Genomic DNA, 27,975 nt, shown 5'->3' on the forward strand with positions numbered 1-27,975 from the left:
TTCCAGGACAGGCTCCAAAGCCACAGAGAAACTCTGTCTCGAACTCCCCCCCCCCCCCAAAAAAAACCCACAGTGATTAAAAGAAGCCAAAATCAAAAGAAAACATATTATACTTCTGCATTCAAAAAACAATAATCTGTAAGAGACAATTTATATTTAGAAAGCGATGGAGTCTTCCTATTTGCCTGGGAATCAGATAGGGGTAGGTTAGAATGGAACCAAACCCTAAATGAACCTTTTGGGAGTAAAATGAAATGTTCTAGATTATAATTGTGGTAATGGTTTTGAAGGTAAATGCATTTGGCAAAGCTTATCCAACAGTGCAGTATAGTTGACTATATGTAGACTATATGTCTAGAAAGTAGCTTATAGTTTTAGTGAAATGATCACTATTTCCCTGTTAAATATTCTTTTCAAAAAGGAAATAAAATAAAATAAAAACGCATTTTCTTGGGTTTTCTTTTTTACTGATTACTACTTCTGAATTTTCCTGCTCTCTGAACTGTAATAAAATTAATGCTGATTACAAATTATCCAGTCTAAAGTATTTTGCTACAGCAATTCAACTGAACAAAACAGAAATTGGCACCAAAAATCAGGTGCTATTATAGAAGATATGGAAACTGTAGCAGTAAATTTGGTGTTCCAGAGTGGGTAGACTCTGGAAGAACGGCAAAGTACATGCTAGCAAATGCATGGAGAAGAAGGGGAAGCTCTGGTTAAGAACTCAGAAGAAAAGAGCTGAACGAAAGCCTCAGTCTTCTTAAAGATGACCTAAACTGTCATGATCAGAATATTGGTAGGAGCATAGACTAAAACCGTCTGGGGCCTGCAGAGGTGATTCAGCAGTTCAGAGCATGTACTGCTCTCATAGACATCCCAGGTTTGATTCCCAGCACTAAGAAGGTTCACAACCATCTATTAACTCCGGCACAACAGAGAACTGTTCAGAGAAAATAAAAAACAAAACAATGGTGGGACCAAGATATCAGGTACAGTGGAGTCCTCTGTGAAGACACCGTGGTGAAATGCTAACATGGTAAGAAAGCAAGTGAGAATTCACTCATGGTGAGAGATTACACTGGACCAGACAGGAAGCCAGGGGGGAAAGAGTGGGGCCCATTTGTCTTATCAGCTCGTTCAGGAACTAACTGGGGAACTTCAGAGTATGCAATCCTTTCATAGGCCAGGGGCCTCAATGGCATCCTCCAGGATCTACTTGTTTGTGTGAATGTATGTGTATGTACATGGTTGTGTGTGTGTGTGTGTGTGAGTGTGTGTGAGTGTGTGTGTGTGTGTGTGTGTGTGTGAGTGAGTGCATGCATGTGTGGAAGCCAGGTTCATACTGAGTGTCTTCTTCAGTTACTTTCCATCTTAGTATTTTGAGACAGAATATCTCTCTAAACCTAGGTCTTACTAACTAGACTGGCTGTCTAGGAAACCTTAGACAACAGCTCATCTTGTTTTTCCACAGTACAGGAATTAGAGGTGCTTGGCTTTTTTTCCCCCTGAACTTAAGTCCTCATGATAGTTTGACAAGCACTTAACCTACTGAGCCATCTCCCCAACCCCGGATCCATTGCTTAAGGTCTCAGTGCTTGCAAATGACTACACTGAAGACTAACCTGTCAACACAGTGGGGAACGAAACCCATCAAGACCATGGCAGGGAACAGTCTACTTCACTAAAATCCACTGATTTAAATATTGATCTCATCTAAAGCACTCCAATAGAAGCACCCAGAAAAATAATGAGCAATTACTGTGCACCGTACCCCGCACGGAAAGTCAGCCATCACAGTCTATTTAATTCCCTGCTTCCCTCCCCACCACCACCTCCTTTGAGAGCCTCCGGCATTGTCATGCTGTTGCTTTCTGACTTCCACTCTATTCTTCTTTAATCTCTTTATGCCTTGAGTCCTTTCATACAAGATGAGTAAAAGCATCCTGTCTCCATGCTTGGAGTTCTGAACTGTCCTCTTCTCTGGGGAAAGACAGTATCCTTATAAAGACTTCATCAACCAGGGGGCTTGGTCCTTCCTTTCCTCTCAGTTGCAGACTGCCCCACCCCACCCTATACTCACTCACCAGTGCCCAGTTCCACAGACCAGCTTTTTTTTTTTCTGAATTATTCTTTTCCCCTTTAGGATTTGCAGTCTTCTGGTTTCCACACTCTCTCCCCCTCTTCCCCACTTCTCTGCAGAGCTTTCCTTTCACTTCTTATTTTCAGTGCTCCTGTGCACTGCGTATTTCCCCTTACCTAAATACATTCAGCCTCCTAAGCAAATTTTCCATTGTTCCAGCTTCTTTCCACGCAGCATTGTGCCAGTGTTCTTCCCAAACCACAAATGCATCTCTGAAATATCTCTAACATGGGGCTCTCCATCTTTTAAAATGTAGATTTTTTTGTTTATAGTTAAGAAAGCATATACAGTATTCTCAGAATGTTATTTTAAAATAGAAGGTGACTTGCACACAGATACAACACAAATACGCTTTTGTGAAACAGTTACCGTGATGAAATCAGTGTGCTTCTCTTTTAATCCATCAAACAACAAGACAAAGCAACAGGTCTTGTAACCGTTGCAATTTTAAAAGGCTTATGTATCATGTCAAGGTATCTGCAACCATAGTATGAAAGGACAATACTTGATTACTTTTGATGACAGTCACCAAGATTGCTGGCACCAATGATTTTTAGTTATACCTAAAAAGGAAATGATAAATTTCACATAAGAATCCAAGTTTATGAGCCCTTTGAAATCTATTCTAGATAAATCTTTTTTAATATAGTGTTTTTATTAATTCCTTGTGAATTTTATACAGTATATTTTGGTCATATTCATCCCCTTTATGTCCCCTAACTCCTCCTAGATCAATCCACCTCCTCACTTCCCCATGTGTCCTCAACTTCTCATCTTATTTATTTTTACATTTTAAATTTAATTAAAATATGATTACATCATTTCCTCACTCTATCACCTTCCTCCTACCCTTCCTATGTACACCCCATTCCACTAACACTCCTTTCTGAATTCATGGCTTCCTTTCCTTTCATCATTGTTGACTATTTATATGTAAAATTAATATTTATATATAATAATATGCATATATATATATATCATGCACACAGATAAACTTATAAACACAACATGCGGGTCCCACTGAAAGGCCTCAACAGATTGCTGTGGCAAAAGCAATCATGACTTCATCTCTGGGAAGATTAGCTTTCCTGCTTTTAGTAGCTGTTAATTGCTTATAGTTCTTTATCTAGGAGTGAGACCCCATACTATTTCCCTCACATATGCTGAGATGTCAGCTGGTAATGGGATTACTCTGGAGGTCTTTGTTAGTGCACATGATGTTGGGTTTCATGGATGTTCCTCCTCAATCATAGGTAGAAAGGATGAGGTCACAGCAGATTTGCTGGCCTTCTGGCTCTTAACAATATTCTGATTCCCTGTTCCCTGAGCCTTACATGCATGAGTTGTGCAGTAGATGGCTCACATGGTCTGGGCAGCCTATGGTCAGTTGTTCTCCGCATTTTGACAAGATGTGTTTCCCGTCAAGGGTCTTCTACTGCTGCAGAAAGAATATTCTTTGACCAGAGGTGAGGGCGGCTTTTATCTGTGGATGTAGGATAAGTTATGAACAATATTGTTTTAGCAAGGTGGTAGCAATAAGTTCTATTCTAAGGTTCATGATTTCTCTAGCCAAGTGTAGTTGGCTACATTTGCAGTACCAAACATTATTTCCTCTTGTTAGGTACGCCATGATTCCAATTAGATAGCTATAGCTTACCTCCAAGATATAACCAACACTATCACACTTTGAGTGACATCTTGCCATGCTGACCATTGTTGTGGTTGGTATCTATGATGGTTTAAGTAAGAATGCCCCCATAGGCTCTTATATTTTAATCTTTAGTAACCAGGGAGTAGAAACATTTAAAAGGATTACAATGATTAGGAGGTGTGACCTTGTTGGAGGAAATATTCATTGGGGTGGGCTTTGAGGTTTCAAAAGCCCATACCAGGCCTAGAGTGAGTCTGTCTGTCTGTCTGTCTGTCTGTCTCTGTCTCTGTCTGTCTCTGTTTCTCTGTCTCTCTCTCTGTCTCGCTCTCTCTCTCTCTCTCTCTCTCTCTCTCTCTCTCTCTCTCTCTCTCTCTCTCTCTCTCTCTCTCTCTCCCTCTCTCTGCATATGGATCAAGATGTAAAATTTTCTGTGGTGGTATTTTGTTTATGCTATAAAAAGTAAAGCTTATCTGAGGATCAGAATATGGAGCGAGCCACTAGTGAACCATAGCCATCAGGCAGTGGTGGCATACACCTTTAATCTCAGCATTTTGGAGCCTGATTCCTTTCTATATGCTGTGAATGTTTTAATATCTTTGGTAGTAAAGAAGATGCTTTGGCCTGTGGCAGGGCAGAGTGTAAGTAGGCAGGAAAGCTAAACTGAATACGAGGAGGACGAAGACAGAGTCAGGGAGACACCATGTAGCTGCCAAAGGAGAAAGATGCTGGAACCTTACCAGTAAGCCACAACCTCATGGTGATACACAGATTAATAGAACTGGGCTAATTTAAGATATAAGAACTAGTTAGGAAACTGCCTGAACCATTGCCCAAAAAGTATTGTAATTAATATAGTTTCTGTGTTATTATTCGGGTTTGGGTGGTTGGAAAATGAAAGAACATTCTCCATTTACAGGAGGCAGAGGCAGACAGACCTCTGTGAGCTCAAGGCCACCCTAAATTATACTAGATTGATGGAGTATACAAGAGAAACAGAGCCAGGTGGTGGTGCCTCACACCTTAAATCTCAGTACTTGGGAGTCACATACCTTTAATTCCAGCACTGGGGAGATGGAGACAAGAAGGATTATGGCTGGGTAGAAAGAGGAATATAAGGCAAGAGGAGACAGGAGCTCAAGTTATTCAGTCTGAGGACTTGTACAGACAGGATACCCCATTCAATCTGAGGATTTTGTAGAGGTAAGAAGTCTCTCTAGTGGCTTGCTCCTTTAATTCTCTTACCTTTCAGCCTTAACCCTGATATCTCACTCCAGGTTTTTATTATTAAGACCAATGAGAATTTGTTCTACAATTTCTCCAGAATCACATCTGCCTAAGTGCTGTGTCATGTCATGACGTGACATGTCATGTTTTCTGCCATGATGATGGACTAACCTCTGAAACTTTAAGCAAGTCTCTAATTAGATGCTTTCTCTTGTTAGAGTTGCCAAGGTCATGCCTTGGTCTTCAAAACAGTAGACCTGTGACGATGTCTGTGTCTCAAGTGAGTGGCACTCTTGATTGCTTTCCTCTTTAGATGCTTGCAAATCACCTTCTGGGACTGTGGAAGCTAGTCCTAGGTGAGAAGGCTTTTGGGTCACTTCCAGCTCAAACCCTTTGTATCCTACTTCCGAGATGTGTAATATCTTCAGCACTAAGGACTTACCTTCAGCTTCTGGCAGCCAACTAAGGGCAATAGCAATAACCTATCTTGCTTCAGGAATCTTTTGATTTGTCTGGCCAGACAACTTGAAAGGAGGTTTCTCATGCCTGGCACAGGGAATTTTGTTAGATAGTTTACGGGTTTTGGATGGTGTATCATCATTCAACTTCATTTAAATATGTATATAGGTGTATACATGCACTTACATGTGTTACATGTGAATTTTGGTAAACATGAAAGAATGATTCCCTATACCTTTTTGTAACATCCTTAGTGTTATTTATTCCTCCTCTCCTTCTATATTGTCCTTTTCCTCATTTCCCTAATTAAAGCCTTCCTCCCCTATCACCCCCTTCATATCACCTGTACAAAAGAATATGTATCTTCTAGATACATCTTTAGAGAAGATTTCCTGAATATCACTGGCTATGCACTATTCCCAAGTCCTTTTGAATCCTCTAAATGTTTTACAGATATCTCCAACATTTTTTCTAGCCTCCTCTAAAAAAAAAAAAGCCATATATTTTTTAGTGCTTGTCTCTAGACATTATGCCTCACCCCTACCATTTTATTTTTGTCAAATCAGGCTCTTTTATATCTTCAGGCCCTGGGGGATGGACCATCATGTTCCTCTTTCATCTGGCTAGCTCTCCTGACTTTCCTACCCCAGGGGGCTGTCCTTACCTGTTACACAGCCCCTTGTCCCGACTCTCTTTATTCTCCCGCAGGAGCCGTCAGAACTTCTCACTGTCCATTTTTCACACCTTATTTATCTTGTTATCGCCTGTGTCTAGGACTGTAGGACTGCTCAACACATTTTTGTGCAATCAAATCATTTCTTATTGAACCTGTAACAACCTCTAGTATCCCACAGAGTAATCATCAAACAAAAATTGACCATTCAGGGGAGAGAGAGAGAGAGAGATGGCTCACTGGCTAAGGGTGCAAAAACTGTTCTTCCAGAGGACCCAAGTTTGGATCCTAGTACCTACCCCAGGTGACTCACAACCACCTAGAGCTCCAAATCCAGGCCTATCCAATGCCTCTGGCTTCTGGGGAAACTTGCACTCAACTCCACACACCCATACACAGATACAGTCAAAGGTAAAACAAATCAAACAAGATTATTTACCCCTTGTTCAAAAACTATCACGTTGGGCATAGATTTCAGCATATGAATTATGAAGGGCTGCAAACATCTATCCCATAGTAATGTCTTCCAAACTAAGAGGGGAATCCTTCTGAGTTGCCCTGATCATGGTTTTGGAGTAGGGACTTGAGTTTTATAGCATACAGCATGGCATTCCAATGTAGAGATTCCAAAGACTACTGGGAAAAATGCAAGCAGAGCAGAGAGAAAATTACAAAGTTTTTTTTACTCTTATGATGAAAGACTTTCCAGAGAAGATCTTGATGGTGCCCATTGATGTCCATTTTAAGAGCTATCCTGGTAAAGTTATGAACTGTGGCTCCATAACTCATATATATAATGGATACAAGTGACAACTGACTCTGTTTCTGGTGTTAATGTAAGGCATCAGTGTTATCTTTTAATTAGTTTTTTTTGTTTTATTTTAATTATCTTGTATTTCATCATATGAAATTCTTATATACATATATAGCATGCATAAATATACTATATATGTGCAACTATGTATATGAGCAACATATCTATGTGTATATATATAAAATAATTCTGTAGGCAATAAAACTATACTAATTTTAATTTGTTAAACACCCACTCTGTTGTATCATAACAGTACATATCTACAGCAAACATTTAAAAATATTTGTTTAACATAAGTTTGCTAATAGGAATGGATTCATGTTCATTAAAATGTATAATTACTTTCAAACCATATGCTGTTCTGATGTAAATTCAAGTTAGATTTATGAAGGAGATACCTATGATTTCAAATATAGGATCACATTCACTATTCTGTTTCTCCAAGCTTAAAATGTATTTTGTGATTTTCATTAGATTTCTGGGGATGAAAAACGGGTTACTGGTAACTCTTCACCTGCAACCTTAGCTGTTACTGTCAAGTATCCTTCCTCATGTGTCCACTATCAGTTTGTAGATTTAAAATAACTATTGACCTGTATGGGGGAGGTGAAGACATGTAATAGATCATAATTCATGTTTATTTCATAAAATGAACATATCTAGTGGCCAAAAGACCTGAATCGGTTAAGCAGAATCACCTAGCTATTGGGGTTGGGGCAAGCCAAAATAGACATATAGAGACAAGAAGACAAAGATATTTTAAATAGTGTGTGACAGATATACAATCCAAGCAAATTTAAGCAAATTAGATAGATAGATAGATGATAGATAGATAGATGATAGATAGATAGATTCTCTTTAACTCTTTAACAACGTTTAACCATGGTACTAATTCTATCCAAAAAGGTTCCATCCCCATTACCTATTTACCTCCTAAAAGCCCCTCCTCCAAACTATGACATCAATCATTAGATTTAATCATAGAAATTTTGAGGGCATGCAAACCCCCATCCCATAGTGATATCTTTCTTGGGAAATTTCTTAAAGTTTATCCTATTAAATCTCTAAGAAAATTCAACCTTTAATTCCAATATCCTGATAGCCTCACCCACTCTAAAGCCTTACAAGTCTTGGGCACTAATTAATTAAGACTTCACATAAAAACAGTTGCCTCATAACTGCAAGAAAACATTGTCTTTTATGTTAGTCATATTTTCATCCCTATCACAAAATATCTAAGACAAGTTACTGCAAAGGGAGATTTGTTTAGTTTACAGCTTTGGAGGCAGAAAGCCTAAGTGGTTCCATAGTGAGGTTCCCTTGGCTACATCACATCACGATCAACAGAGCTGCAGTAGGAACCTGTGTAGTAACAAGCAAGTGATTACATTTGGTTATGCTGGGTGAACCAGGCTTATTCTTTTCATAACACACTGACCAGAAGTTAAAGGACAAAATGAAAACTGTTAACAGTCATTCCAAAGGAAGTAACTCAGGTCCACAATGAACTTGTGGACATTGACTAGACCCTAACTTCTGGAGACTCTATCACCTCCTGTTTCAAGGAGAGGGCAGCTGCCCAGCTAGCTTAGCCCCGAAATAACCACATAGAATCTGTATTGATTAAAACACTGCTTGGCCCATTATCTCTAGCCTTTCATTGGCTAACTCTCACATCTTGCTTTAACTCATTTCTATTAATCTGTATATCTCCACATGGCAGTGACTTACTGGGAAAGATTCAGCATGTCTGTCTCTGGCGGCTCCATGGCATTCCTCTCTTTCACTGCCTTTCTTCCTCCCAGCATTCAGTCTGTCTTACCCCGCCTACCTAAGTTCTACCCTATCAACTAGGCCAAGGCAGTTTCTTTATTCTTTATGCATTAACCAATGAAAGCAGCACACAAACAGAAGGAACTCCAACAACAACCTCCCAGTAGTACCAATACAGAAGCCATACCCTGTTACATATAATATACCTTAGGTATAGGGTAAAAGGGCCAATTGGAGGAGGAAACCAACCAATCCCTGAGCACCCTGACTCTGACCCCAGAGTAGGTGAAAGAAACACACCCAGGATCTGAGACCTGTGCCAGGGAAAGAAACACCATTTGTTCTGAGTCCAGAACCAAAGAAACATGCCCTGACTTTGAAACCAGTGCCAGAGAAAGACACTTTGTCCCTGGGATCAGAGCCACTGTAAGAACTTATGCCCCTGGTCCTAAGATTAGAGTCAAAGAGTAAAAAAGGACCAGTGAAAAAAACAGTTTGGCCCTGAGATCAGAGCCATTTCTGCCCCTAACCAACTGACCAACTGAACCAACCAACTCCTGAGCAGGAAACCAACCAGTCACTGAGCACCCTGACTCTGAACCCAGAGTCAGTGAAAGAAAAAACAACCTGGATGAGATACCTGAGCCAGAGAAAGAAACATTTTTGTCCCTGAACCCAGAATCAAAGAAACATGCCCTGACTCTGAAACCAGTTCCAAAGAAACACACTTTGTTCCTAGAATCAGAGCCACTGAAAGAAATATGCCCTAGTCCTAATATTAGAGTCAAACGGTTAAAAAGGACCAGAGAACAAAACACAGTTTGGCCATGAAACCAGAGCCAACTAAACTAACCAATCCCTCTTCATTCAGGGAAAACTCCACCCCTAAGAAGCCCCATTCTCCACATATATACACCACCACCCCTGGCACAGGCAGCCAGTCTTATGGACTCCTCCTTCACAAATCAATCTCTTTCTCAAAAGAGAGTTGGGTGACAATCTTCATTCTCTGGTGCAGAATAGAAGAACCTGGTTGTGACGTCCCTTAGGGAACTGAGCTGAAAAACCTTGCCAAGATGCTCCCTTAGCTGGGATGAGCAAAGTTGAGCAGAACAGAAGAACCTTGCTGGAATGCTCAATTTTAGGGGACACTGAGCAATACTGAACAGAAAAAGTAACAATTTTTTTCCAGGGAGAATGGGGAAATTGCTACATTTTTTCAGGGGCTTCCTCTTTGGCAGTTTTACCAAAAGAAGTAACATCTTGGGCAGAAGAAGAAGCTGATAGCTCTGCTATGATGTTCCCTTAGGGGTACAATGATGTGGAATTCCCCTCTGTATACTGTGAATATGTTTTATTACCATTGGTTAATACAGAAGCTGCTCTGCCCATGACAGGGAAGAATAGAGCTAGGCAGGAAAATTAAACTGAATACTGGGAGAAAGAAGGCGCAGTCAAAGAAACTCCATGTAGCTGCCCAAGAAGAAGGACGCTGGAATCTTTTCATGGTGGTACAGATTAAGAGAAATGGGTCAATTTAAGATGGAAGAGCTAACTAGGGATATGCCTGAGCTATTGGCCAAATGATGTTGTAATTAATATTGGTTTTGTGTGATTATTCAAATCTGGACAACTAGAAAACAAAGCACAGTCTCCATTCACAGAACAGAGCAGAGCTCAGCTGTAGTGGCTCTCTAGGAGATGAGCAGGATAGCTATATCTTGCTGAAAGACCATCTCCCACCCCACCCCAGCTTCAGATAGCCTGACTTCCATCTTTCTTCCAGGACTGAGCTGTCCTATTGTGGCTCCAGCCTCCAGCCTCCAGAGCTGTCATATTGTAGTTCTACCTCTCCAGAGCTGTCCTAATGTGTCTTTAGGTAGCCTGGCTTCCCAACAAGTCAGGGCATTCTTTTCCTCCAGGGTTGAACTATCCTATTGTAGCTCTAGTCTCCAGAGCTGTTCAAATGTGGCTATTAGATACCCTGGTTCCTGATAATTCAGAACACCTTTCCTCCAGGACTGAGCTATCCTCTTATGGCTTCAGCCTCCAGAGCTGTACTACTGTGACTCTACCTCTCTGGAGTTGTCCTATTGTTACTCTAATATAGCCTGGTTTCCCAATAAGTCAGGATATCTTTGCAGCTCTGAAACTGTAACACTCATACTCTCCTACACTGGAGGCACACAAACCATTCCAAACTAAATTATAAGGAAACAGTAAGTTCTATCATTTGGGGGGAAAGAGGATTATGGTTAAGATAAAACAAGCTGTAAGGGGAGGGACTGAAGACACAGCTCAGTGATTAAGAGCACAACTACTCTGGCAGAGAACCTGAGATCAGTTCCCAGCACCCATGACAGCTAGCTCACAACCACCTATAACTCTAACTTTGGGGAAATCTGATACACCTTACCTCCATAGACACCTGTACTTACATTCACGCCCCCATGCATACTCATACAATTAAAAAATAAAACTAAAAATGATGAAACATGTTGGTTATTACCTCATGCCCAATGTTTATAGCTTTGTCTTCAAAATTAGTAAACATAAGTTATTTGAATGTCATGTTTTCATAAAAATAATACACAACTGTCTATAAAACAAAATAAATAAATATAAAATAAAATAAAAAGGAACTTTTAAAAGCAGAGATAGGGTTCTGTTTGTTATTTTTTAATAATTCTGCGTTATTGTACTAGGGGTTGGCCACCACTCCATTTAGTCCCCGTTCTCAGTCTGGCAAAGTCATCCATTCATGTGTACACATGCAAGCAGATTTGTGAGATGACAACAGCAGGGCAATAGACTGGGAAACACAAGGTGTAATAGATAGTTTGGGTCCGATAGTGGAGTTTTTATACCTTCCCCACTCAGTAAAAAATAATGGACAGTTCTCTGGAAAATGTGTGCTAGGTTGGACATTTGTCCTCTTGGTGCAGCCTTTAGCAGAGCTCCACGGGCACAAAGCAATCACCATAGTACCCACAAATTCAATGTCCTCCATCTTTAATATGACAGCCTATATCTGAAGCCCATAAGAATTCATGTCCTCTGACTCAATTTTTTGTTTTTATGGATCATATCAAGCAAATGCTCTTATTAACTATGATAAAAAAGCACTGTGTATTAACTAAATTACATTGTTGTAAATTTGCACTTTCCTACATGAAAGAGTCCTACAATTCCCTGCAATACCTAAATCAGCTTACAAAATAAATATACATTGTGAGCTCATTGCTGTTATAGGTATATCAGCAGATGTCTCTGTATACAGAGGAATAAATAATCCACCATAAATAAACATGGATGTTATATGGTACTATGCCTGAAGTTTGAAATGTCTCTGCAGGGTTGTGAGTTTGAACATTTGGTTCCCAGTGAATGGCACTGTTTAGGGAGCATTTGGAACTTTAGGGACGTGATACCTAATGGACTGGCATAGGTCTCTGGTATTGGCCTTGAGGATGATAGATTAGCTGTGCTTCTGAACTAGTTTTTCCAGTTCCTGACCTGCCAGTGTTGGGGGAGGTAGGTTACACTGCAAACTCCAGTCTCCATGAAGGAACCCACTCCAGCCTCCATGCCTTCCCTGTAAGATACACCAGTGGTTCTCAACCTATGAGTCTTAACCATTTTGAGGTCAAACAATCATTTCATGGGGGTCACCTAAGACCCACATAAAGCATAGGTATTTACACACAGTGATTCATAAAAGTAGCCAAATTGCAGCTATGAAGTAATAACAAAAATAATTTTATGGCTTGGGGTCACCACAACATGAGGAGCTGTATTAAAGGGTCATAGCATTAAGAAGGTTGAGAACCACTGCTCTGAACTGTGAGCAAAAAAAAAAACCCAAAACAAAATACAACAAAACCCCCCAAAACCAAATGACCTCCCCTTCCCTCTTAACTTGCTTCTTCCAGGTATTCTATCACAGCAAAAAAAAGTAACATGTATATTCACACACATACACACACAAATACATATATACACATACATACACAAACATACATACACACAAACATACACATACATATACACATACACACAAACATGAACATATCACATACCTATACACACATATACAGATACACACACACACACACACACACACACACACACAAACACACACACCCCCTAACACACACACACACACACACACCACATGGTGACTGGCAAAGGCAGTCAAGCAAACCCACTTTATTAAGGCTAGATTTATAAATGTCAACATCACTCAATTTGGGATAGTAAACTGTGAATTTATACCTTGTTTTGTTAATTATTTTCAATCTTCTTACAATAAAAAGAATTGTTTGAGTAACTAAACAACAAAACTGCTTTAAAATTCTGAGGAGAAATCTAGAATGTAGCTCTTTTGAGCAGGTGCTTCCCTGAGATATGCAAAGCGCATTTGGGAAGTGGAGGCCAGAGCGTCTAAAGTTCAAGGTCATCCTTGGATAAGTAGCAAGTTCAAGGTCAGCCTCTCGTACAGGAGACCATATCTCAAAAAAGAAACATATCTTAGAAGACTACTATGTGGTTGCACATCTTTGTCTTCTGCACTTTGCCATTAATCACCAACATCATTTCTTTCCATTTAAGGATATTGCAATTCCCTGAAATGTTTGTAGAATGGTACCATCTGGGATAAAATTCTTGCTGTGATTACCAACCATCGCACACACACTTATAAGAAAACAAATCAGGCTATCAACCTGCTGGAAAACAATGAAAATGTCCTAGGTGCCTTAATATTTACTATTCTCATAGCTATAGTCTTGTCCACATTCCTGGTGACTGTGATTTTTTTTTTGTTGTTGTTGTTGTTAGACAAAACAAAGTTACAGTTCTGTAGGGATGGATATATGGAAGTCAGGGGTGTGGTAAGCAGCTTTTAAAATGTAGGGAATGAAGTTAAGCGAGAGTCCCATTTGAAATTAAAGAAGCCCACATTTATATTACTATCCTCATTAACTGGCATTTCACTAGAAAGGTCACCAATTAAGTTGTTTTTATAGTCAGGTGAATAGAAGCTATGTTTCCATGACAACAGATGGTACATAACAAGATTTTTGAAAAGGTTAATGGAACTTGTGGTGAACTTAATAATGATGCGTGGAAATCATTCATGCAGCTTTTTTATTATTATTATTATTATTATTGCACGGGCTTTCACAGGGCTGGCCATTGTTGAGAACAATGCTTATCTATCTATCTATCTATCTATCTATCTATCTATCTATTTATTTATTTTGAGATTTCCAAGTGCCTATAAGGTCGGATATTTAGAGAGAGGTTTAGTTATCCTGTTCTTGTTTTGTTTGATGGCTTGAACAGAGGGAGAATAACTGTAGAAGTTCATCTGGCCAGGGAAAGTACAGGGTTAGTCAGGACAGCACATGCAAGCTGTACCCTCATCCTCCTCTGCCCTCCACCATGTGAATTAATTGGTGTCCTAAAAAATTAGGATCTGGACTGCTGAGCCAAGCCACCAGGTACAGAATGTCGAGCATGTTGGAGGGTCAGCAAATTAGGAGTATGGCTACGGAGCTGACAAGCTCTATGTTAGCACAGTCCTTTATGATCAAAGAGGTACATCATTGGGGAACACTGTAGACCCAAATCATGCAGGTTGGTCCAAAGAACTTATTTCCTGCAGAGAAGGTCAAGGTTGTGCTATGAATGGGACACTGGGTCTGGTGCCTTATTGTCTTACCCTCAGATGGGATCACCTGCCCTTGCTGAAGATTTTTGGACTTTTCTTCAATCCAGTTTAAATATTCAAAGTAATGTAAAGTAGATATCATAGTGTAAACAGGTATGCTGCTCTATAATTCAGAGTGTATATTTCTGTGTGCTCAATGGTCCATGACTTCATCACCCTGACTTCATGTGTGATGTGTTAACTTAAGTGAATGATTTTATATCAAAGTGCAGACTAAGTTTCCTTCATGTGTCTCCAAGATTGCTGTCAGACTCCAATGCGTCTTCCTCACTTTTAAAATTCTATTAAGAAGCCAGGACTTTATGAGGAAAAATGTAAACAGATAACCATTCGAAAGTTGAATATTCCAATTCTCACAAAATGGTGAAAACCAGTAAACAGTGTATATTAACATGATTTTTCCAAAACCCCCATGATTTCTTGCAGTGGATTTGAAGGCAAACATTCAGAATGTATTAAGAATTTCTATGCCAAAAGTCATAGCAATGTTGATCTGAAGTATAGCTTTGAAGCGGGCTGGTGAAAGCATTGATCTTATTGGGGGAAAAAAGTGAGGTAAAAGAAAATTCCTGAAGTAGTAGGTAGCTTCCTGGTAACTCTATTAGAGGTGGATACAATTTAAGAATGACCTTTCCTAATATTTTATGATGGCTGATGCTCTAGTGAGATAATTATTATGACTGTGCTCCAAGCACTTGGTTCAATGTCTTTTGCACAAGCACCATCAATTCACAGTGAAGTCAAACATTCAAATTGTCTTAATATGTGGTGTGATGGTTTATAGTCTTTTCCTTTGTAGTAGTTTCTCCCAACGGAAATTTCTCTTAGTGTCAGTAACCAAGTAAAGATCTCCTTTGGCTCACATAGGACTCAGGCTCCATGGGGCATTAGGTTTCTCTGAAGCATTAAGTCACTGTATGGAGCTGATCAGAGTTGCCAAAGTGTGGGTTGTGTCACTTAAGATGATTTTATTTAAACCCACACACATTACCACTTTTAGATCTTATCTTAGTTTTCTCCCCCAGCTTAGAAATTCTGTATGTAGATGAACATAGGGAGCAGAAGGGAATTTTTTTTGGCCATGTCTGTCTTCGAAAGAACCTTATGGCTATTGTAAGACATGACCACTCAGGAATTTGCATCAGGTAACAGAGGCATTGTAAACAATTAAACCTAGAAAGAAATTTGAAAATGACTAATATGAAACTAATAAAGGTTACACAGTCTTCTTTATTCTCTCCTTCCCTTCCTCCCTCCCTCCTTCCCTCCCTCCCTCCCTCTCTCTCTCTTTCGTTACTTCTTTCCTAGAGATCCACTTCTCTTTGCCTCCCCAGAACTGAAACAACAAGCAAGCCCCTCCTTCCTTGTGTTTCTTTAAAATGAGTGTGGGGGAACGAACTTGTGCCCTCATGCTTAGTAGCAAGGACTTTATGGGCCTCAAACCCCTCCCTATAAGGTATGTCTTTCCTTTCATGTCAGCATCAGCTGGTGCAATGGTTATTAACTATTTACCTGCCCTTGTAAGGATAGACATTTATAATCTGGAGGGGGGATAGAACAGACTGTCTCAATATTTATCGTAAAATAAATCATTTAAACAAAAGCCGTTGCGTTTTGGAGAGATATGGGCATCTCTATATTGAACTTAGTGAAACCTAAAGCACTTTCCATCCAATAAACCAAACTTCCGAATCATGAACATACTTGAAGTTATTTTAGTAAGAGCAAACCTTAGCTCTTATATGGACTGAACCTTATGCTCCCACAAATTCCTTTGTTAAAGTCTAACCTCTATTCCCTCAGAAAATGATGTGATTTGATAATAGAGTCTTCACAATCTAGTCAGAATGAGGTCATTAGCGTAGGACCAATGCAATATGATCCTAAAGAGAAAAATTTGGATACTGAGACTTGCGTGGAGGGAAGATGTGAAGAGACACAGGGAAAGGATAGCTATCTAGAATAAGCCATGGTGAGGAGCCTGCAACCCACTACTTTAACTGGCACCGGAGAGAATCAACACTGCCAACATCTTGATTTCAGACGTCTAGTTTTCACTACTGTGAGACGATCAATGTCTGTAGCTTAAGTGACACCGACCGGTTCTTTGTCACAGCACCCCTAGCAAGCTTGTGCGGTACCCAGTTGTCTCAGCAGGATGGCAGTCATTGGTCCTGGCTAGGAGCTTCCCTCATCAGGACTACGGGTGGCGGTGTAGGAGCTCAGGGAACAGATGACCTGTAAGAGTCCAATACGTTGAAACAAAGCAACCAAAGGGATGTTGAAGCAAAAAAAAAAAAAACACAAGAGACACCAAACTTGATTACTCTCATGATTTATTAATATTCAGATTGAAAAAGGAGCCTCACAGCCTCAAGTTACGCTAATTGGCACATTTGCTTTATTTACTTTTTAAAACAAACCGGGTTTTTGAATTTTTTAATCATTTTTGTTCATTCCATCACATCGAAAATGAGGAAACAGAAGTGGTTTTTGAATTCACTTAATATTTTGGACTCCTCAGAACGGAACATTGCACACACACACACTTGGAACAGAGAGAGAATAGAGAGGAAAGTGGACTCCCACAGGGCCACACGCACCAGATCAAAAAACTGGGGTACAGTGCAAGAATTTCCCAAGACGACTGCATCATCATTACCAAAACCTCGCCATAACAACACCAAGAAACGAAATGTTTAAGCCACACTGTTGGACTTGGGATATTTCCTGCTTTTTTTCTTTTTTTAAATGTTTGCCACACAGAGAGAGGGGGCTAGTAGGTAGGAGAGGACAGGCTCACACTCGTGAGCGGGACAGGAGAGGAAACTTCAGGGCGGAGCAGAGAAAGGGTGGGAGAGACAGGGTTCAGGTGGGGGCAACATGGAAAGCCATTTCTTAAAGTTCAGGCATGTTCTTGGTCAGCCTCGGGGTCTTCTTTACCCTCATCCTGTCGGGCACTTTCCTTAGGTTTGGCTTCATCTACAGCTTCTGAGAAAGAAAACAAGATGTGGGGAGAGAGAGGAAGGTTAGTATTTTGTATCATGAATCCGCTCAATGATTCTTTTCAAGTCATTACATAAAAGACTGCAATAATGTAGTGATTAATATCCCAGTAATTCTCCTATTTCCCAGACCAGAAGCTTTTATTCTAGGAGGCTGCTTAGGAATACATAAGGAAGTAAAGGACAAGTTGTCACTCGGTAGAATCTACAGTGCTTTCATGTGTGCGCATGCGTGCGTGCGTGCGTGCTTTTTTTTTTTTTTTTTTTTTTGGTGTGTGTGTGTGTGTGTGTGTGTGTGTGTGTGTGTGTGGTTTAGGCCAGAAAATTACTTGCAGGAAAGAGTCAGTTTTCTCCTCCCACTGTGTAGGTCCCTCGGGTTGAACTCAGGTTGTCCGACTTGGTGATGAGCACCTTCACCCACTGACCCATATCGCCAGCCCATCACTGTGGATTTTAACCTTATAGTCTCACAATCGAGGCACCCACAATAACCTCTTTTTCTGTTGTTTAGTGTCAGAATAATTGTGGCAAGTAATTCATAGGGCTCATTGACTATCTGTTCCAGTTTATCTTACCATTAATTTCTAGGAATGTGAAGTTTGGGAAGTACAATGCATAAATTTTAAACCCGGGGTGGAACCAGGGGAGGCCACTAAGAGCTGCAGTTTGATTAGGAGGAAGGAAATTTCCTTGGGAGGATGGAGTTGGTTTTCTCCTTTGTGGCCTCCTCTTCACAATACAGGAAGAACCCAAAAAATACCCGACACTGTAACACCTATCTTATGATCACAAAGAAACAATATCTATACTAAATATGGTGGAACAGAAAGAAAATTTATCATTACATGGGGTGCACAACACTTGAACACCTACCCATGATCCTTCTCATTGAGGGAGATAAACAACCAACGACGTTAAAGCACCGTAATGGGTTACAGTCTCTTACAACTGAACACATTCCCAGGGAATTCACAGACCCATGAAGTGAGCATTGCTTTGCTTAACAAGGTACATTTATGTCTTTATGAAGGTTAGTCCTGCCAACTCCAAAGCTTTACCTTGATAATTGTCAACTGATTATAAACTAAAAGACATTTTACTAATATGCCAGTCTGCCTAAATAGAATCCATGGTACCAACTAAGGACATATCTTATGCCCCATCCTACAACCACCCCTAAGTCCAGTAATTTTTCAGAGAGGCCTTATAAACTCAGCAAACAGCTTTATCTATGGCTATAATAGATGATAGCAGAAGACAACAAGCAAAATAAGCTGGAGACGGGCAGACATAAAGAGCTCTGTCCTCTCCCCATGGAATTTTAAAATATGCTTAATCCTTCCAGTCACGAATTGAGAGAACACATGTAAGACAGCATCTCTTAGGGACGCCCACTGAAGTCCACAAGTTCAGATATGCACTAGGGGTTGGTCATGGAGGTGTCCACTGCTTAGCAAGAACTGAAGCCAGGCTCCCAGAATGAAAACAGATGTTCAACACAAAGTACCCGGCTTACACAGATTTTAGCCTCGGGAAATCACTCTTATCAAACAGGGGACTGTGAAAACTCTTCAAAGTCACAGTTCACATGTGCCAATCATGAGTCAGTTTTATAAGCCAACCTAAGGACAGAAGCCCCAAGCCTAATGTGCTAGCATTTGTTTTCTCCACACTCCCTGGTGTTAAAGATATCTATGCTCTTTAAACTGCAGCTTTTATCGTTGCTTTCCTCTCTTAATACCTACTCGCTGCCACTTTTCCTTAGACAGATAAACTGGAGCCAGTGGGATATTATTAGCCTGGCAGATTTTTATTTAATTAGAAGGCAATGTATAACAGATATATTTAAAGGAGACTGAACAAGCAGTGTTAAATAAAGTGGATTACTGTTGAAAGGAGATGCTGAGGTTAGAGAAATGGATCCCACTTAGGAGGCCATTAGAAGAATTATAAAAATGTATGTGTCTTTCAAGTCACTCACACATAGACTGGCATTCTCTCAAAGCTGAATATTTACATTTAAATAAGGCCACCACTATCAACATACCTTTGTAAAAATATCTAAAAAAGTCCTTGAAAATGTTCATGGTTTCTATAATTGAGCCATTGCTATCTGGTAGTTAATGTAAGCAGCTATAGAATAATATCACCTTATAATGGCTCATTATACTTGAAACTTTTAAGTCCCCCTGGTTCGGTAGGACTCACCATTTGGTGCAAGATACGTCTGCAACACAGTGGTTACTCAGAGAGAACCTTCAACCAGACTGACTGCTTTCCAAGAGACAACTATTAACTTTTGAAAAACATTGTCTCAATCCAAGCTATTGGAAAAAAAGTGAACTCAGTCTTGTCAAATAATATTGTATGTACCAGCATTCCTCAAGAATTGTGAGCTTTTGGTATAATCCAGAAGAAAAGATTACAATGACTTAGGTCATGGAAGTCCTTGTGTGGCAATCTAGAACTCTTGTAGAGGTTTCATGTAGAGCCTGGCCCCGTTCAAACCTTTGGATATTAAGAGTTTGCCAAAAGTGGTTTAATATCTTTATTGGTTCCACAAAGCAATTTTAGAGCTCTTCTAAAACTACAGAATCAAGATTCAAATAGCCCAGCAACATACGGAAGGGTCAGTTGATGAAGCAGGAGAACACTTCGGATCTCTCCTACTGAAATAAAGCTTTGAGAACTATGATATATATGATTTGAGGGAAATTAGGAAACTCAAGAGAAAAGAGGTTGTGTGGTGGGTGAAATGAGAAGGATTTTGAGCTTATGGAATATAAAGGAAGGAACTTCTAAGAGAATAAACAGAAATCAGAGACTCCCATTGCTTTTGAATCTTTTGAATGCAGTGTGCTTCTGTTCTGTGTTGGGTGGAAACAGGTTAGCCCTTCAATTCTAACACTTCCTCATGGTGTTCTTTGCCTGGACACCAAGATGACAACTTGTAAAAAGCTGCTTATTATGACACAAAGTCCTTTTGATAGTGCTTTGTCAAGGCTGCTTTGAGGCCTACAAATTTTCCATTGATGCTTCAAATTATATATATATGTGTGTGTGTGTGTGTGTGTGTGTGTGTGTGTGTGTGTGTACATATATATATGTTATTTTCTTAACTGATGTGATACACATCTGCAGTGTGGTAAATATTCTGAGTTGGGGAGACTGTGAAAACAGCAATAAATATCTGATCCAAGTTGAAATCTGTCATCACATTGATTTAACACAAAGACATATTTGTAGCTACAAAGCATGATCAATGAAGGGGACCTTCAACATAACAACTTCGATATAAACTCCTTTGGGGCAAAATATCAACTTTTCTTCCATTTGAATCCCTAGTGTTCAGCACAGAGCTAATACAAGGAAAGTCCTGAATAAGTTTTGAGTGAAACATACCTAAGTATCTTCATTTCATAAATGAGGAAATTGAAGTCCAGAAAGAGATAGATGTTCCCTAACTCATGAGAGTCAAGTCAGAGCTAGAGCTTGGTTCGTCTACCTGTTTAATATCAGGGGAACAAGCTTGAGCAGCAGAAGTCAGGAGAATTGTTTTACCAACTGAGCACTAGAAGACCAGTGGTTACAGAAAAGAAGTGTTTTGTTCCCTATAAAACTTTTAAAAAAGATTTTTTAAGGCTCCTCAACATAAACACCAGAAACAGACAATTGATGAGATTCAACTGAAATGTCAGTCATTTAGCTGAAGCTTAATTCAGAGGAATACATAAAATTAATTCTATGTATATCTTATTTTGCTTGAAACATGTGTGACTTTTCTGACTGAACACTGAGCAGAAAGGTCATTTTTGTTTGAGATGATGAGCTGGCTGCTTCATGAAAGTAGTATGTACCAATTCAGGGCGTTCAGTGAAGTTTTGATAATCCCCCAAGAAAATACACAAAAGAAAGGAAGGAAGGAAAGAAGGAAGGAAAAGAGAGGGGGGAGCGGGAAGGAAGGAAGGGAAGGAAGGAAGAAAAGCAAGAAGCTTGGATGGAAAAACCCCTGGAAAGTGCCAGTTTCCCTATGTCTAACTATTACAAAGTGAAGCCAGCTAGGATGAAGAACCCAAAACACATGCAAAGAAAACCCTACCTACAAATTAAAGAAACCATAGTCAGATGTGGGGCTATGGCTGCTCTAAAAGCATCCACTTTTATAGGCATTAAATGCATCCTGTGAAGGATTTTAAGATCAAAGGGAAGGAAACTTGTTAGGACATCTGTGATTTAGAGTAGGTCCATTTGAACCTGCATGCAGAAAAGAATGTCTCTGTGTAATGAACGGGTTTCATCCACACTGATGCCAGCCATAAACAAGTCTTACAGATGATACATGACGCTGGCCATACAGCTGTAGAGCTACAGTTTTGTGTTTCTTCGGCCTCAATGCCTGGATGTAGATGCAAATTATAGAGTCCTGACACTTTGTGTAAGGTATTTTGCTTAAACTAATACTCCTAAGCTGTTGTCAATGCTCAGAACAGTTGTAAGTAGATTTGTATTGTTTCATTTCCATCCAGGCTGCTATTATAGCCAACTTAGGTTACATCTGGCAAATCTGAGGCAAGAGATTAAATAATGTATATAAAGTTGTATTCATGGGTGGTAAGCGGCAGCTTGCTTCAGCCTGTCACAGAGCCTGTTTAAGCTTCCTGCTTGATATCATATCCTCTGCTCTCTCCTTAGCCCAATCAGGATGGATGGACTCAGTGGGAACTGTAACACAAGTCCATAGCTGCACAGTCTCAGTATCAGTACAATCTAGAAGTTGGACTTGCTAAAAATGGCTCAAAATGGTGGGAAGAGCCCTCATTAGTGTTTGGTAATCTGAAAGCTGGCCTTGGCACATTCTGGTGCTAATTATGTAATTTGTAAATTCTAGAGATGAGTTAATATGTAATCTTCCGTATTTTGAGCAAAAAAAAAAAAAACTTTGATCATGGTGGAGAGTGTGAAAGACATGAATGGCTGGGGCCAGCTGGTCACTCCAATTACCACAGCCCAATTAGCATAGATAACTACATTCCTCACGCAGCAGAGCAGCCCTCTCCCTCTCCCTCTGTGACAGTCGTTCCTTAACAGGCTGAAGAAGCTAAAGGAAGTCACATCTCCAGTCATGTAGCTCTGGGTGCTACTTTTAAGCATAGTAGGCACATAAAATTAACAGTGCTATTTGATTAAGATATTAGAGGAAAAAGAAACATGGCACTATGGTCTAAACGTTTATTCCTTCAAATTGGTATGTGGAAATCTTTTGATCTCTGGTGTTAATAATAAGAGGTGGCGTTCTTAGCCAACGATTAGGTGATTAAGATGGAGCACATGGGATTTGGCAAAAGGTTCTTAAAAGATGGGCCATTGAGCACTCACTAGTTCCTGACGCCTCATGAGGAAAGACACCATGAGGATGTTAGATCTTTAAGACATCAGGATCTCAATGACAAAGCGGATTAGTTGTAAGCGTCCGGCTGCCAAAACAGTCAGAAGTAGACTTCTGTTTCTTAAAAGACATTCAGTTTCAGTATTTTTTTAAGCAGGCAGTGTGTGTATGTGTGTGTGTGTGTGTGTGTATAAAATCAAACTATTTTAATATATATGTATGATGTGTTCCCATGTTGGTCTTCATCGCACCAAAATATGATCCCCTTATGAGGACTGAAGATGTGTTTTAGTGGCTTTCATTAAAAAGAAAAAAAAGTATTTATGTGCTATAAGGTATGAGATTGTGAGAACATTCAAATAAAATATAGTCATATGTTCAAGAGTAAACAATTGTATCCACAGGAGGAGCTTAAGGTGGGAACTTAAAAATGTCTAATCTACTTTCTATATGCATAATCTAAATCACAAGAATGCTACCTAGTTATAAAAAGAATATTGAGACAATTTAGAGAGATGATTTTAATATTTAACGAATAGTTTAACTTGTCTTAGCAGCGTCTTAGCCTTTGCAAAAACTTGCTTTTCTAATCCCAATGATCTCTCGGAAGCCTCTTTTAATTTTACCATTTTTACATGTTAAGTTAAAAAGAGAAAGTCAATATCATAGACAATAAAGTCATATATTATTCATGCATCAAAGTTGAAAGACATTTCAAAATGAAGGGAAGTGTGCTCCTCCATTCATTAATATGCCTGATGAAAGGAGCTGAGCTATCTGCTGCTCTGTGAATTAGGGTTAGACAGCGAATATAATGAAGCATGAATCAAAAAATGTTGTCTTTTGGGATTGTATAGTAGTTTCCAGAATGAGGTGTTGCTCATTGGAGAAGAGTGGTAAAGGAAAGAAATACTTGGTAGAGTTCTCCATCATTTCTCTTGTACATGCTAGGCACGTGCTCTGTCAGTGAGCTGTACCCTTAACTCCATGGCTACCATTCTTAAAAAGTAAAAGGATCAAAGTCACATTAAAAGATCAGTAATATGTAAAATAGCTCTGTATGCATTTGCACAGTATAATAGTAGTCATAAATACAAAGCTACAAAAGACATTTGAGTGGCCAAGTTCACCGTGGTCATTCAAGTTCTACATCAACCTGACTTTCCCGTCCTTGCTGAAAAAGATTCTGGGAGCAGTTCTTGCCTTTGATGGGTTTCATTCATTTCCTCGAAAGGGTGAGAATAGTAATGTATGTGCCTTCCTTTTGTTGATGAGCAAACACCAGGAGCATATGCAGTGGCGGCTGCTTGCCTGCCCATCCAGGCAGTCTGGTGGCAGAGTTGCTGGAGGGATGGCGGTGTTCCCAGCTGCCGTCGCCCACATGGAGTTCTAATGGCCCTGTTCCTTGGCTCTCCTCCAGGTCCCTCCACAGCCCTACATTACTGAAATTAGGTTGAGTGGATTTCCGAGTAAAACATTACCTCTTGGGACCTGCCCAGATCTCCCCAGCCTTGTCAACATTGATTAAACAGAATCTGCTATCATCCTGGGGCCATGCCCACAATTACTCTACCAATCACCACTGGGCTGGGGTGCACTTCCCTCTCCCCTTTTATTTTCATCTTTCTTTAATACTAAGCACCATCGTTACCTCCAAAGCTCTAAGGAAAGCAATAAGCAGTACTTAGCAGCTTACTCACATATGGCCCTTTTTGACTCACATGGCCATTCTCTGGAGCTGGACACCAAATGTCAATCTGGAGCCTCGACTGGCTTTTAGTTCACATGGAGACCCATATTTTCCTTTGTCGTTATTGTTTCATATTTTAAATTATATTAAAATGCCAAGCCTGTACACATATATTTTGATATCAGGATAATGTTTTAAATTATACCTTTACCCTTGTCGCTTGCTTTCTGAGTCTTTGAAAGAGAAAATAATCTATTAAGCACTTATGTTTTTAAAGAGTAACAAATAAGAATTTAATTAAGAAGAAATGTCAAAACCAGCTGCAATGGGGTTTTAGCAATACCCAAACATACCATCTACACGTTCTCTCTACTACCCAACAAGTTGTGGGACTAAGCAACTCTATCATTCACCCTGGCTCTTCTACCAACTAGTCATATGAGCTCAAACAAATTAAATTTTTTTCTTTGTTTTAGTTTCCTAACCTAGAAATAATAATATGGATAATTGTACCTGCCCATCTCACTGAAAATTACATAGAAGTTGTCAAAAGATATTTTAGAATACTTCACAAAACATAAAGGGTTCCACATATTGTCTGTTGAATATTTAATCAACTAGGGATTTAAGATTCCTTAACTTATGGATTTTGTAATTCTCATTCTAAGACAGGAAAATAATATCCCAAAGAAAGAAAAAATAACATTTTTTCTCTTTACTTTTCTAGATATGATGATACCCCTCACAACACTTCTATATCTCTGGCTAAAAAGAATATGTGTGTTATGAAGAGCTATACACAAAAAAGCAGACACTTATACAAGGAAGATTACCAAGAGAAGTCAATGCTGTAGGAGCTGGTAGGGAATACAGTCTAGTCCACAAAAGAAAAGTTGGTATTTTTATTTGAAAGGAAAGTAGACCCAAAGATTAAAGACAAAAGTCAAAGAAGGATAGGTCAACTTGCTTTACAAACTTCTTAAATTTTATCTATACAGTTAGTCTACACAATCAGCAAAAATTAATAGCCCATCTCCTCCCATTACTGACAAGCAGAAAGAGCAACACTTAAAACTTACACGACTAGTCTAGTAGCTGTCAGTATTTTCTGGCACACGATGCAATAAATATATAAAATTAAATGATTTTAATTGAATTGTGTGTGTGTGTGTGTGTGTGTGTGTGCGCGCGCGTGTGTGTGTGTGTGTGTATGTGTGTGGTGCTGGGAATTGAAACCGAGGACCAGGCAAGCTCTTTAAAGCTTAGCCACATTCCTAGTCTGGTTACTTCATTTCTTACTGTGATTAAAATGAAAAAGTCAACTTCAAAGAGTAGAAACGGAAACGCCACACTTGATAGCATTTTCCCAGCAGCGTAACCATAAGGCTCACTTATTCCTGCATCTGTCCTCCCAGATCACTTACATACTGAACTGGCAGTCATATATAGTTCTACGGAGGTGTTAGCTCTTTAATATGCCAGAGTGGCCTGGCGGTTGACTCTAGTTCTAAGGCATCACTTCTGTCAGCATGTGAGAGGACAGGAAGAATGTGGGGTCAGCAGACAGATAAGCATTCATGGCTTCAGTAGCACAGAAATTCTGTGAAATGTGACATCAGGGATAGAAAGGTAACTTTGATATTGAGTGTCACCCAGTGGCAAGTATACATTTCAGTCTCTGGACTTTGGTTTGATTCCTTTTTTTCCCCTGTAGACTTTACTGTATTTCTGAAGATTAAAACTCTCATCTGACAAGACACGTGGGCATGTCCAAGCTTCCTCAGACCCTTCTAAAAGCCTAAGTAAGTTCCGTGTCTGTTCTCTCAGCATTGCGGATCCTATTCAGTTTGCTGTAAATAGACTGCAAGTGATCATTGTAATAGTGGCCCAGTTTGCCTTACAACCTTAAAATTTCTTTTTTAAAAATAAAATAACGGGAGAATAACACATGCATACATACACACTCACTTACATACAACATTTTAATATTCTTTTGAGAATGAATAAAACACATACCTGGTTTTGATTTTGTAAATAGCTTACTATAGCAAAAAAAAAAAAAAAGAGAGAGAGAGAGAGAAAAGCCTTCTCAATGTTACTTTATCCCTCATTTGCAATTCAGATGTACTCTACATCTCTGCATCCTTACCTGTGCCTGTCCAGGGCTTCTGTGCATTGTAATGGATGCTATTTGTGACCTGTGCAAATCTTACCTTACCAGGACTCCCATCTTTCAGTTGCTGCAGGTTTGGCTGGTAATGACCCATATCTGCCTTCTTGGCCTATAGATGCAAACTGGGGCCACCTCTATCTCAGGTACCAAAGGGGTCATATCTTTCTGCAAACCCTACTTTTGTGCTGTGGTGCAGTCTCTGCTTTGGAGTTCTTTTGAGGGATGAGACAAGACCACACTTCTCAAATCTCATCTTTGCCTATCTTCTGCCCTACTTTCATTTCCTTATGTCCTATTTCCGTACTTCACGTGTGCCACTAATACTTTAGTTACACAAGAATTCTGTTCTCAGGCTCTAGTCCAAAGATACCCTTTTCACCAAGAGTGGGTGTGATTGGAAGATGGAATAGCCGGTACTTTATTTGATGTATATAGAAAATACTCAAAGTTGAGTCATTTGAATTTATGCTCATCAATTCTCATGACCTAGCTCAACTATGTTTCCCTCTTCTAAACTACTCTAGGGAAAATTAATCACTCTTTCTTTCATGTTGAAAATTCTTTTCATGTTGAAATTTCTTGCATGATATTCTGATTTGTGGTGTCCTTTTTAGTCTTCATTTGATTATAGACTAATGTCTTTTTTCCTGGGATATATTTACACAAATTTATATTCCAGAAAATAAGATTTTTTTTTATTTGATTAGCTGATGAATCTCAATATTTAAAACATGCCTTAAGATTAACATGTATCTGTATTGTCTCCAAGTTCTAGCATCATGCTTAATATCTATGCTCACAAAAAACTGCAAACGATAAAAATAGAAGAACATTCATGAATGTTTTTTAAACATAAATAAAACTTTAATAACCTCAGGCAGGAAAAATGTGTACCTATAATTAATATTGGATTACGCTCTGTATGCTGTGAACATGTTTTAATACCATTGGTTAATAAAGAATCTGGACCTATGGCAGTGCAGAATAGAGCAAGGCAGAAATTCCAAGTAGAGACTGAGGAGAAAAGAAGGTGGAATCAAAGAGACACCATGTAGCTGCCAAAGGAGAAAGATGCCCATCCTGGAACCTTAGCCACAAGCCTTGCGGTAAAATACAAAATAATAAGAATGGGTTGATTTACGATGTAAGAGTTAGCTAATAAGAAGCCCAAGCTAATAGACCAAACAGTGTTGCAATTAGAATAGTTTCTGTGTTAGTATTTGGGTGTGGGTGGCCCAGAAGCAAACAAG

The 27,975-nt window shown here is 39.5% G+C and overlaps 1 protein-coding gene across 1 annotated transcript in view; it reads right to left on the minus strand.

The window, feature by feature from the left end:
- Window positions 1-17,376: 17,376 nt before the first annotated feature.
- The window catches only part of Gap43 (growth associated protein 43), a 43,315-nt gene continuing 32,716 nt past the window's right edge, over window positions 17,377-27,975 (minus strand). The window contains exon 3 of the mRNA XM_038344389.1: window positions 17,377-17,462. Coding sequence (XP_038200317.1) covers window positions 17,377-17,462 — 86 coding nt within the window. The remainder of the gene's footprint in view (window positions 17,463-27,975) is intronic.

The sequence above is a fragment of the Arvicola amphibius genome, chromosome 10 (assembly GCF_903992535.2).
Source record: "Arvicola amphibius chromosome 10, mArvAmp1.2, whole genome shotgun sequence".
NCBI classification, from domain to species: domain Eukaryota; kingdom Metazoa; phylum Chordata; class Mammalia; order Rodentia; family Cricetidae; genus Arvicola; species Arvicola amphibius.